The 13200-nt window shown below is 54.6% G+C and overlaps 1 protein-coding gene across 1 annotated transcript; it reads left to right on the top strand.

Moving 5' to 3' along the window:
- The first annotated feature begins 38 nt into the window (after window positions 1-38).
- Window positions 39-6081, top strand: Cbx4 (chromobox 4). The gene is made up of 5 exons (NM_001427455.1): window positions 39-306; window positions 454-497; window positions 1616-1681; window positions 3654-3720; window positions 3936-6081. The coding sequence occupies exons 1-5, from the start codon at window positions 238-240 to the stop codon at window positions 5343-5345; spliced, it is 1656 nt and encodes a 551-aa protein (NP_001414384.1). The 5' UTR covers window positions 39-237; the 3' UTR covers window positions 5346-6081.
- Window positions 6082-13200: the final 7119 nt, after the last annotated feature.

Raw genomic sequence — 13200 nt, 5'->3', positions numbered from 1 at the left:
GATTTGCATGAGTTCTCGTGCCGCGGCGGCCCGGGCTCAGTTGTCTGAGCGAGAGCGAGCAGAGAGCCGGCGGGTGCGGGCAGCGGCGGCGGCCAGGCTGTTGAGGGGCGAGTGGCGGCGGCGGGGGCCGGGCGCGTGGCGAGGTCCGCGCGCAGGACCGCATCGGGGCGCCGGCGGGAGCCAGCTGTGTCTGCAGCCGGGCCGGCCGCTTGCGCCCCTGCGTGCTTGGATTCGGCCATGGAGCTGCCAGCTGTTGGCGAGCACGTCTTCGCGGTGGAGAGCATCGAGAAGAAGCGGATCCGCAAGGTAGGGGTGGCGCGCGGGTGGCGGCGCCGAGGCGCGGGAGCGGCGGCGGGAGCAGCGAGCGAGAGGCGCGGAGGGGGTGGGGAGGCTGCGGGCCAGAGCTGGGGATCCCGCGGAAGCTGATGGAGTGCTGTCTCTTCCCCCCTACAGGGCAGAGTGGAGTATCTGGTGAAATGGAGAGGCTGGTCCCCCAAGTAAGTGGCGGCGGGGGCCGGGTGCCTCGGCACCAGGCGCCCTGGCCGGCGGACCCGTGGAGCTGGTGGGGTGGTGGGGGAGCGGACGGGAGGCGGGGTGGAGGTGGGGTGGAGAGAGGAGGGGGTGGGGAAGTCGGTGGCAGGCACTGGGAAGCGGAGCAGCGGAGCCCGAGCCGGGCGCCCTGTGTTGTGCTCCGCTCTCCGGGAAATGCCATCACTAATTTATGCGCTAAAAGGAGCCGGAGGAGCTGGAGAGACGCGGGGCCGAGCCCGGGAGGCCGGCGGAGGGAGGGAGGGCGCAGGCACTGACTGATGTGCAGCAGAAAATGGCTCCTTTCCCCTTTCCCTCCACCGAACGGCTCCATATTGCAAAACCAAAAAAAAAAAAAAATTTAAAAAGCGACGAAAATGCAATTGTGTGCGTCCTCCCTCCTAGTGGTGCAGGGTAGGGAGGAAAAAAGGCAGAAAATGTTGGGAACTGTCACTGCAGCTCTTTCGATGGGGAATTTTTTCTTTAATTTGAAATGCGAAAGCACCGGATGGAGACGGGCGCAGGCACACACACACACACACACACACACACACACACACTCACTCACACTCACACACTCGGAGAGGGAGAGGGAGAGAGAGAGGCGTATTTTTGTACTGCTGAGTATTTGGGGTTTGCTTGCCAGTGACAGCGGTCTCCTGGGCCTTGAGGGGGTGGGGGTGCTGAGCTGTGAGTTATCGGATTAGGGGTCCAATGCAGGCCAGCTGAAGCCCTACTGGAGACTTGGGCTGGGGTTCGGAGGGGACTACGACTTTGCTTTTGGTCTGCTTTGCACGAAGGGTTTCTGGAGAGGAAAGTGGCCTTGGAACACGTCACAGTGACATGCTTAAAATTCTTGACGACTGCAAAATAAACTGCTAGTTTCGTTTTCCTCACACCCCCCCTTTCCTCCTGTCCTTGTGTGTTTATTTTAACTTGGGGGGTAATCAAGGACTGTGCTAGGCCTTAAGAAACCTACGGTCTACCCTCCATGTCCACAGCTTTTGATTCAGGAAACCACATAGGGCCCTATGTCCCCAACCTGGCTTTTTTTTTTACACCCTGCCCCCCCTTTTTCACTTGCAAGATATAACACGTGGGAACCAGAGGAGAACATCTTGGATCCCCGTCTGCTGATTGCCTTCCAGAACAGGTGAGCATCCCCTGGCAGCCTGCTGCCCTGGCCGTCGGTGGGAATAGCAAAGTGGATGACTGCTTGCAGCAGCAGGGAAGGGGGAAGGGGTGGGAGGGGGCAGGCAGGAGCCCCACCCCCAACAAACCCGGATGGGCAAGGCTGCGGCCTGGGCTTCTCTAACCAATGTCCTTGGCGGTTGCTGCAACTTGGGAGTGGGGGCAGGGTAGGGCTGGGGAAGGTAGGCTTGTGTTTTGGGAAACTGCTGGAAGCGTGCGTGGGGGAAGACCCCGGATCTGCCTAGGAATACTGTACCTGAATCCCCGTGGCCCCCTCCCTTGGCAACCTTGGAGCCCCGCCCCCAGAACCTAGGTGTTGCTTTCTGCAGCCACTGCTGGCTTGGCACGGGCACCTCGCGGGGCAGCTCTGAAGGAGCTGGCATTGTGAAACCGCCCTGAACGTCATGGAACTGAACTTAACCTTTTGGCAGCCGGATAAAAGTTGACAAGGCCTTATGCCCCCCCACGTGGGGGGGGCGGGTTGGCAGTGAATAGATGCTATCCTGAGCCTGAGCTCCTCACAACCCTCGCTGCTGTATTTTGTGGGGGGTAAATTGCTCTATCAGATCAGGGCGAAGGTTGGCCCGAGGGCATGAGTGAGCGCTGCCTGGTGGTTGTGGAGGGGGGGCTGCCCATCCTCCTGCAAACAGATGCTTGCCACGCTGCAGCTGCTGCAGCTGGATTCACCACTGGTGGCTGTGGTTCGACGTTTCGTAGAGGGTAGAGGGGGAAGGGCGTGGAGGAGGGGAGGAGACCTCAGAACCGAGCCACTCCCCCCACGCCCCAGCCTTCCATCCCTCTTTTATTTTGAAGTATTTCCTGTGGAGCATTTGCCACTAAAACTGTAAACTCTAGACCCTGAGAGCTAAAGTTGCTTTCCCGGAACGCTGGGAGTGTAGGACGGGGAACTCGCACCGACTTCACCTGGGACTTCACCACCCTGTAACCATGTCAGCGGCTGATGCCATGTTGCATAATGGGTCCCCGAAGAATTAGAATCCAGGCTGTTGCAATGCCATGCAACTTTGGAATCAGACCCCAACCCGGCCCCAGGGCATGGCAGAACTCCCCCGGGTTGGCTCAGGGGCTTTGGGGTGGGGGTGGCGACTCGGGTAGCTGGAGACTGGGCCTCCGATCCAGAACTTGACAACCTCTGGAGGCTGGTTCGTGGAGGGCTGGGCAGTCGCTCTTTGGGTGGCCAGAGCTAGCGAAGTTTGCTGGTGGTGATCAAGGCTCCCCCACCCTTGAACTATATTAATTTGGAAATCCGGGTAGAAAGGGCCTCGATCCTCTGAGGAGGCGGGGCTTCGGCCAGCCACCCCGCCCACTGGCTGGGGGGGTGGGGTAGTGCCATTTCTGGTTCACCAGGTGGCTGAGAACCTGGCTAGACCCTAGCCAGCTTCAGGGGCAGTTCCCATCCCCAACTCCTAATTGGCTTATTTGCCGCTATGTAAACAAGGGCTCAGTCCCTCCGTTTGATGCCTGGCCGGTTAAGAAAAGGAGTCCTCCCATTCAACTTCGGCTCCCTTTATCTGAATCTTAATGAGGTAGTTAGCATCCTTGCTTCTGATCTGGAAGGGTCCTGAGGTCAGCACACACCTCCTGTTCCCTGAATTCCTAAACCCAGTACACTTGTCTGCGGAGCCACAGGCCCAGTGCTGTGCCCAGTGCTGTCTGGTCAGCTCCAAGCAGCAATATCCTGGACACCAATACAGTGTTGCAGCAGGTGGGGGAAGGGAGGGAGAAAGTTTACATCTGAGTGTGACGTGGGGCTGGGGGCTTTCTCAGAAGTGGGAGTGTTGTTGAGAACTTTAAGGTGCAGACTTAGGCCATCTTTCTGTCTCCAGATGATTCCTTCCTTTCTGAGAACAGGGTGCTACTGACCTTAAGGAAAACTGAGAACACTAACCCTGCGACTCTCTTCCCTCCCTCAGGGAAAGGCAGGAGCAGCTGATGGGATATCGAAAGAGAGGGCCCAAGCCCAAACCGCTGGTGGTGCAGGTGAATACTTTGAGCTGTTCTCTGGATCCCAGCACAAGCCCTTCCCTAAACATCGCTTCCCAAATTACTTATGGTTCCCCGGGGGAGCACCCCAATTGCACTAGAACTTCTGGCCCCACCCCCTCTGATGCAACCTCCACCCGTGGGAGCTGGCGCCTTCCCAATGTTCCTGGCCTGCCATAGGGCCAACCTTTCCCCTTCTTTCTCCCCCTTAGGTACCCACCTTTGCCCGCCGCTCCAATGTCCTGACTGGGCTTCAAGACTCCTCCGCTGACAACCGTGCCAAGCTGGAGTTGGGCACGCAGGGCAAGGGCCAGGGGCACCAGTATGAGCTCAACAGCAAGAAGCACCATCAGTACCAGCCCCACGGCAAGGAGAGGTCCGGTAAGCCGCCCCCACCAGGGAAGAGCGGCAAGTATTACTATCAGCTAAATAGCAAAAAACACCACCCCTACCAGCCAGACCCCAAAATGTACGACCTGCAGTACCAGGGCAGCCACAAGGAGGCACCCAGCCCCACCTGCCCAGACCTGGGCGCCAAGAGCCACCCTCCTGACAAGTGGGCCCACGGAGCTGCAGCCAAAGGCTACCTCGGGGCAGTGAAGCCCTTGGGGGGAGGGGCAGGAGCTCCAGGCAAGGGCTCGGAAAAGGGCCCCCCGAATGGCTTGACACCAGCCCCTAAGGAGGCGGTGGCCGGTAATGGCATTGGGGGCAAGATGAAAATCGTCAAGAACAAGAACAAGAATGGGCGCATCGTGATCGTGATGAGCAAGTACATGGAGAACGGCATGCAGGCCGTGAAGATCAAGTCGGGCGAGGCAGCCGAGAGCGAGGCGCGCTCCCCCAGCCACAAGAAACGTGCTGCCGAGGAGCGCCATCCCCAGGCCGACAGGACTTTTAAAAAGGCAGCCGGTGCTTCTGAGGAGAAGAAAGCCGAAGTGCCCTGCAAACGCAGGGAGGAGGAGGCTCTGGTGTCGGGGGACCCCCAGCCCCAGGACCTAGGGTCTCGAAAGCTCTCCCCGACCAAGGAGGCCTTTGGTGAGCAGCCGCTGCAGCTCACCACCAAGCCAGACCTGCTGGCCTGGGACCCAGCCAGGAGCTCACACCCGCCCGCCCACCACCACCATCACCACCACCATCACCACCACCACCATACGGTGGGCCTGAACCTCTCCCATGCGCGCAAGCGCTGCCTCTCCGAGACCCATGGCGAGCGTGAGCCCTGCAAGAAGCGGCTGACCGCCCGTAGCATCAGCACGCCGACCTGCCTGGGGGGCAGCCCGGTCTCTGAGCACCCTGCCAACGTATCCCCCACCGCAGCCTCTCTTCCGCAGCCGGAGGTCATCCTTTTGGACTCAGACCTGGATGAGCCCATAGACTTGCGCTGTGTCAAGATGCGCAGCGATGCCGGGGAACCGCCCAGCACCCTCCAGGTGAAGCCGGAGGCTCCGGCAGTGGCGGCAGTGGTGGCGCCGGCCACTGCAGCGGAGAAGCCTCCCGCTGAGGCCCAGGAGGAGCCAGCGGAGCCCCTGAGTGAATTTAAGCCCTTCTTTGGGAATATAATTATCACTGACGTCACGGCGAACTGCCTCACCGTCACTTTCAAGGAATACGTGACGGTGTAGTGGGAAGGAGTCGCGCCCGCTGGGACTCCCGCACCTGCAATCTCGCAGAGGTTCCCAAGGAGAGGACTCCCCAGTCGCGGTGGCCAGGCCCCTGCTCACTCCCTGGGATCCCGACTGAGCTGTCCATCTCTCACTCTCCTTCCACGTGGTGCCTGCGGTCTCGCCGCCACCTCCCCCTTCCCTATAGGAGACCCGAGCCCTCCCTGTGGACCACCAGAACTGACCCCGCAGCCCCGAGGCGGTCTCAGCTATAGTATTATATTTTAACCGTGCTAACTGTCAAGTGCTGACTCTACTCCGGTTTGTACGTGGTGTTATTCTTGAAATGTATTGTTTGAGCTCAGAAGGCCCGACTACCCCCCTCGGGCTGATATATATATATATTTATTTGTAGGTATTTATATATTGAAATATAAAACCTAGATTTATGGAGTTTCCTCTAGATCATGTTATATTCTATATCAGACAGACTATTTTCAGTTGGCCTTTTCCTTTCCCCTTCATTCAGTATTTTGATTTTTATTTCCTCTTCTCCAGGAACTGCGGCACCAGTAACCTTGGTATATATTTTTTGATACTGTACACATGGGTGTGTTGTTTCTATGTGCAAAAAAAAAAGTTTGTTAAAAGGCTAAAGAGCTCTCTAGAACCTGCTGCTATAGAAATGTCTGAACTATAAGCTTCCAATTATTACCTGCTTGAATGTAAATATTAAATGGAGATGTTGAAGGTGCAATCCGGTGTCCGAGATTAGCTCCAGGGGGATATCGGAAGTTGGGGAAAGGAGGGTGGACCCTCTCTCACCCCACTTCCGCCTAGGTCACATGGAAAATGACTCTCTCTCTAAAGCTAAGTCTTTGTACAAGCCAAGCCCGTGGTGTCTCCAGAGCTGCCCCCTCATTGGAAGGTGACTCTATGTGGGAAAGTCAAGAGGTGCTGGCCTGGAAGGGTGGAGTGAGGGGAATGTACAGAGTCACTCTAGTCCCGAGGGCTTTCTAGCTGGCGATGCCCACGTAGCTGACAAACCCAGTAACTTCTGGATTGTGGAGGGGCGAGCAATGGGTGCGCTGCACCCCCCTTCCTGGATTCTGACTCTCAGGCCCTTGCCCCGCCCCCATCACAACCCAGCCAGAAAGTTCCTCAGCCCTCCTTGCTGTGGGCCAGGATACAAGTGGAGTGGACCCCAACTCTTCGGGGCTGCCCAGCGCTGACACTGTCGGCCCCGCCCCTCCAAGGAAGCAGAGGAAGCCCTTTCTCTGCCAGGCTCTCTCCCCGGAAACCACCAGGCCAAAGGCCAGGGCTGGAGCAAGTGAAGTGTGGGGTACTGAGGGCCTTCTGCTGGATGGTTTGGGAGGGAGCGACAGGGCGCTGAGTTTGGCCTGCCACCCTCACTTCCTTAGCTGCGTGAGCTGCCACTGACTGTCCATCTCCTTGGTGGCGACTAGGCTGAGGTGCTAGGTGTAGTTGGAGAAGGGAAGAAAGGGGTTAATGGCCCCTAGGCTAGGGGTGCGGCTCGGCCGGCCAGGAAGCCACCACCAGCGGCCAGCTTTCTGCAGACACAGCGATCTTCCTCCTGGTTCGGTGGCTAAACAGGCCCTGGGGCCTCCAGCCTGGGGAATCTGGTGAGCTTCAGAATACTCCCGGCTTGCAAAGCTTCAGTTCGGACCGAGGGCAGAGCCTATGGTGGCACCAGAGCAGAAGATGACAGCATGGTTCAGAGTGTGTGGGGGGTGGGGTGGGAGGTGGGGTGTGCTGAGGTAGTTGGAGGGGCAGAGTTGGGAAGGCTGGGGAAGAGATGGAGAGGAAGGCCTAGAGGGCGGGAGGCTGGATGCACGGAGTGGCCAGTGTTGGCTGCAGGCCATCAGCGGCTGGGGCTGGGGGAGGGGCGCGGGGCGGGGGAGGGGAGGAGGGAAAGGGAACCGCTTTTTAAAAAAAGCCTTTGGGAGTTTGTAGCCCCGGCTTTTGTGAATTGTCCCTCCCACTACCCCATCCCCGGGAGCCCCCTTCAGAGTGAGTTAAACACCCCTCCCCCTCTGTGTAATGAACGCCCTTTGCCACCCTGTGAGTGGAGGAGGCTGATCTCGCTTCTGGCAACCGGCCTGCTCGGCGCTAGAATTGGGCCTGTCCTTCACTGGCTGGTGCACAAAGGCCCGTGCCAGGCAGGAACCTCAGCCCCGGCTTTTCCAGTTCATGAGAACTGAAAACTCACGAACAGACCCAGAGGTGGAGCTTTGATAGTAAGTCTGGCCCCTGAGGTGGCCCCTGCTCTGCCAAGCTTGGGGAGAGGACCGAAGAGGCAGACCATGGCACTCCTAGGTGACTACTCATTCACTACTCTTCCTGGAGAAGCCGGGTCTCCAGGTGCCATTGAGTCTTTGAAAGCTGGGTATGGGTGCAGGGTCCTGGGATGATCTGGGTGACTGGAGCCCCAGTCAGAAGGTAAACAGAGGGGTAGAAAAGTAAGGGAACAGATAGGGTGTCCAGCCTGGCTGTCAAGACCCCTCATCTGTCCCCAAAGGGACAAGGGCTTGCCATTTCCTGCATTCCTTTGATGTCTCATGTGCCTATCTGAGCATCTTGACCTGTTTAGTCCCCAGAAGGACAGCTCTCTGTGACACAGGTTTGAGGTCCTGATGGTCATTCTCTAGTTCTTGCCTTGGTTCTGGAACCAAACTGGCTGATCCCTATCCTTCAGAGAGGTCGCCTAGGACTCTGCCCTCTCATCTCTTGGTACTGGTTTCAGAAGACAAGTCTAAGGGGTAGAAACAGACTTCTTCCTCTAAGGGGCACTGGGGCAGAAAGAGTCCAGAAGGCCCAGCACTCCTGGTGTGGGTGGTCACTGACCAGCACTTTACAAACAGCTGAACACAAACTCTCTCCTTGAAGGAGAGAGTTCACACACCCAAACCATCCAAATGTCTTCCTTCCCCCACAATCAAAACGAACCAAGAACCAACCGTTCTTATGTGGTTAACCCTCAGACACAGAGAGAGCCAAGAGCTAACAGTGCAAAGGCCCGGATTATTTGTAAAGCCTCCTGTCCAAAGCTGGCTTGACTGCAGCTCTGGTCTACCAGTAGCCTGCCCTGACTGTCTTAGCTCACTTCTAGAAGGGACAAGTTCATCCCAGAGTCTATCCATCCTTGGACACCACTAGTTGGGGGTTCCCACAGATACTGGGTTCAGAGTTGTCAGGCCAAGCAAATAAGTATCTAGGGTTCTGGGGTTGGGGATTTAGCTCAGTGATAGAGCGCTTGCCCAGCATGCGCAAGGCCCTGGGTTTGGTCCCCAGCTCCGGAAAAAAAAGAAAAGAAAAGAAGAAGAAGAATCTAGGGTTCTTAGTTCAATTTGAATAGCATGTGAAGGTAAATCAAATGCTCATGAATAAATACATATTTTAATGATCGATTTATTTTATGTGTATGGGTGTTTTACCTACGTGCATGTTATGTACCTCACCTTTGGGCTTGGTGCCTGCAGAGGTCAGAAGAGGAGGTCAGAATTGAAGCTATAAATGGTTGCTGCCATGTGGGCATGGGATCCAAACCCGGTCCTGTAAAAGAGTAGTTGGTACTTACCAAGTACAATAATACATTTCGTGTGTGTGTGTGTGTGTGTGTGTGTGTGTGTGTGTGTGTGCATTTATATGTAATGTACAGATGACAGAGGATGAGGATGACTCTGAAATTCTGTTCCTCCTCCTTTTACATCTTGAAAGCTGACATCACAGGCAATCCCCACCATGGCTGGTTTTAGGCAGTGCTGGGAACCAAACCGAGGGCTTCTTGAATGCTAGACTAGTATTCTACGTCCTCAGTCCTATAATGAGTCATATATTTTTTTTTCTTTTTTTCGGAGCTGGAGACCGAACCCAGGGCCTTGCGCTTCCTAGGTAAGCGCTCTACCGCTGAGCTAAATCCCCAGCCCCATGAATCATATTTAGCAAATCTATACACATATATGTCCCCGGAAACATTTCGAGACATACTTCTAAAGCAGAGAAAAAAATTTGCGCTATTTTAGGTGAGAATGAAGTTCAGCTGAGTACCCTAGATTCGGTCTGGAAATGATTCCAGTCCCAAATAGTCACCCTGTCTGTTCCTACAGAGACACCCCAATGGAGAAGCTTGGAGCCCTGTAAGGCAAACCACCGACCCTGTAAAGGTGCCATGAGTTAAGTGGCAGGAAAGGTTGCTGGGTGGCACGGGGCTGTGATTGGTCTCGGGGGTGGGGGGTAAAGTGGAAATTCTCTGAGCTTGTGACACTCTAAGACAAAGGAATTGGGAAGGCCTTTGTCAGCAAACATGGAGGACATTCAGGAAAACAGAAAAGGTTGAGTTGCTGAGCCTCCTGCCTTTACCCATAATTCTTCACCTTCCTATGCAGAGCCATTGAGGGAGAGGACAAACTACATCAGGAGTCAGCTTTGAACATTTTGGAATACTCAGGTCACTTTTTGCCTGGGAACAATTAAACACCCCATGTCAAGTGCAAAGTCTCTCGGCAGTTCTGGTCCGCAGTGCTGGCTTGACCAGATAGAGATGTCCAGCTCCACATCACTGTTGTCCTAGGTCACCTCTCCTCTAAACCAAATCCCTCAGCTCTTCCTTAATCCCTGCAGCAAGGAGTGCTGAAAGTCCAGGGAATCTCGGTCCTCTGGATGTCTGGGAATGGACGCTGGGGCTGCAGAGTGGGGATGAGGGTCTCACAGCGAACGCGTCCTAGAACGAAGCTGAAATCTCAAGTGTCTCGAAGCGAGTGGATTCTGTGATCCAGGGACAGTGCTTGCCGTGTGTCTGAGGTGAAGACTCTAAAGAAGAAATTGATATTGAAGACTGTTATTCTTGGATGCCAGCGTCTACTTCCTGTGGCCCCTGGTTCAGAACTCTACTCCCTCCCCTCCCCCCCCCCCCACTGTCGTTTTCCTTCACAGTAAAAGCATAAGTTAAAATTGGTAGCTTCTTGGGAGCCGTGTACTCTAAGGGGACTATTGTGCCTGCTTTCCTTGCCACCGTGAAGTGGGTCCAGTTGCTGCATTACAGGTGGTAATAATGAAGGCTTAGCGGCTAACCTGTGCTAAGTCAAAGAGCCAGGTAGAGGGTAAGCATCAGAGCTATACATCTGCCTCTCCAGAGTCCTGTTCCCCATCTCCCAGAGTCTGCCAGTGGGTGCTTCAGAGGCAGGCACAGGTCCCATGACCTTTCTGAAGCTGTAGATTTTTCCAACATGGTGCCTGCCTGAGGAACACCTAAGATTTTAACCTTTCATTGTCACCTGTTGCCTCTGCCCAATACTCACCGTCAGTTGCACGTGCCAACAGATGTGTGCCTCTGGACCTTGAAGCCCTAGGGAGCAGTTCTCAACCTTCCTAAAGCTGTGACCCTTAAATATGGTTCCTTGTGCTGTGGTGACCCCCGAACCATGAAAATTATTTTTCTTGCTACTTCATACGTGTGATTTTGCTACTATTACGAATCGTGATGTGAGCATCTGCTTTTTCCAATGATCTTAGGTGACCCCTGTGAAAGGGTCATTTGACCCTCAAGGGGGTTGAGACTCACAGGTTGAGAGCCTTTGCCTCAGGGCACTAAGCTCTTGGAGGTTGGCTATGTTACTCCAGGTCGTTTTGTTTCAGGCAGCTGCTACAGCTGCTGTCTTGCATCTTCTTGGAGAGGGGCCCCAGGGAGCCCAGGTTGGCCACGAACTCACTATATAGCCAAAGTGACCTTAAACTTCTGTTGAGACCTGGTCCTTCTGCCTCTGCCTCTCACGTGTTAGGATTTCAGGCATGAGTCATCACATGTACCAGGGGTGAGAGTGGGGTTTTGTGTAAGCACTCTAACAATTGAGCTACATCCCAAGCCTCTTGTATGTAGCTCTTTTAAAAATGTTTATTTTTTATCTGTGTGTGTATGTATGTGTATATATGTGTGTATGTATGTGTGTATGTGTATATATGTGTATATGTATGTGTGTATGTATGTGTGTGAATATACATGTGTGTATGTGTGTGTACGTGTGTGTATGTATGTATGTATGTATGTGTGTGTGTATGTATGTGTATGTATGTGTGTGTATGCATGTGTGTGTGTGTGTGTATGTGCCTGTGTGTGTGTGTTACATGCACTTGAGCACAAGCATTTGCCAAGGCCAGAGGCATCATCAGCTCCCCTGGAGCTGGAGTTACAGGCAATTGTGAGTTGGGAACTGGTAATTAAGCTCAGGTCCCGTGCAGGAGCAGGACGTGTTCTTGACTGCTGAGTTCCATCTCTCTAGCTCTTGTATGTTCTTTTTTTTTTTTTTTTGGTTCTTTTTTTTCCGGAGCTGGGGACCGAACCCAGGGCCTTGCGCTTCCTAGGTAAGCGCTCTACCACTGAGCTAAATCCCCAACCCCGCTCTTGTATGTTCTTAACAGAAGCCCTTAATTCTGGTGCCTCGAGTATGTGTCTATGTGTGTCAAGTTCTGCGTGTGCGTGTGTATGTCACAGGGCCGCAGATTGCTAACCATTAATAACATCCTCAGCCCAGGGCTGCCCAGGAGCCTAGATCCAGGCAGCTCACTCCCCCAGGACACCAGGCCCATCTCTCCCCCACCAGGAACCAAGCAGATGTGCTATGATGAGCTGCTCTGGATCCCACCGCCCCCTCACTCCACCTGAGTGGCTTGTGCGGATTTCTTGAGGCTCCAGGTAATTATGTAGTAATTGAATTTAAAGAAACAGACCCTGAGGATAATCCTGGAGAAAGATGCAAGGAGAACCGTGGTTTAATTTCCGCACAGCAGGGCAGCCATCTCATCCTTATGGATGTGGTTTGAACATGTGACTCGGGATGCTGGACTCCCCGGCTCCTTCCGTGCGCACACGCGCACACGGCTTTCTGTTCTCGGGCAGGTGTGCTGAGCTGTGAGCATAAGGCCTCAAACACAGAGCCTGCTCTGCTGGGGCTGTGATTGTCTGCAAGAGTTCATATCTAGGTTGGGGCAGGAAGCTGGCATGAATGAAGCGAGTTCTAGAATGATGAAGATGTGTGTATGTGTGCGCATTCGGGGCTGGGGGGGGTTGGGGTGACAGTGCCACCACCTGTAGTAGCACAAACACCTCTCCTGCACCACACCGTGGAGCTTAAAGTCTCACACACGCACCCCCCACACACACCCCCGGAGCCTTTCAACCTGCGCCAGGTGCCCTGTAAACCTCCCTGGATTTGCTTCCTTTCCTGTTTCATCTGAGAAATTCTTCACTAATTCCATGGTGTCTGGTTTCCCATTGTTTCTCTCTGCTTCAGACAGCCTCTTGGTGGGGGCGTGGGGGGTTGGAAAGCTGTGTTTAATGCTCTGGTCCTTCCAAAAGGATGCTTGAGTACGAACTTGCTTTGGCGGTCCTTGGAGACATTGATAATGTGGGCCATCCTCTCCTATGGACAGGAGCAAACAAGCTGTCTACCACCGAGAGTGTTCAGTCAACTCAGTCCCCTAAAGCAGACTTCAACCTGGAGAGCAGCCGCCGGTGCACAGTTCCCTTGGGTTATTACGCTGTGAGCAAATGAAGGCCACACATAATGCTGTTCTCTCCACTCTTTTGGGTGGTGTGCTGCTGTTGGTTGAGGACAAAGGAAACTGCAGCCTCTGGGGAGGAAGCCTAGGTTTCTGAAGTGTGCTGAGGACCATCTAGTCCTTCATGAAGCCTCTCGAGGTGGCTTTAAAAAGACATGAAAAGGCTGGGGGTAGGGGAGGAATACTCTAGTGAGCAGAGCCCCCTCCCATGGACAGCATAGAAGCACCGAGTGTTTAGTGTGGGTCGCTATTTCCTGCTTTGTTTTTGCCGCTCTGCCCTCCACCTCCCACCAGAGCTGGG

Source organism: Rattus norvegicus, chromosome 10, assembly GCF_036323735.1.
Source record: "Rattus norvegicus strain BN/NHsdMcwi chromosome 10, GRCr8, whole genome shotgun sequence".
In the NCBI taxonomy this organism is placed as follows: Eukaryota; Metazoa; Chordata; class Mammalia; order Rodentia; family Muridae; genus Rattus; species Rattus norvegicus.
Note: the sequence above shows the minus strand (reverse complement) of the source record. Positions and strands in the feature narration are given on the sequence as shown.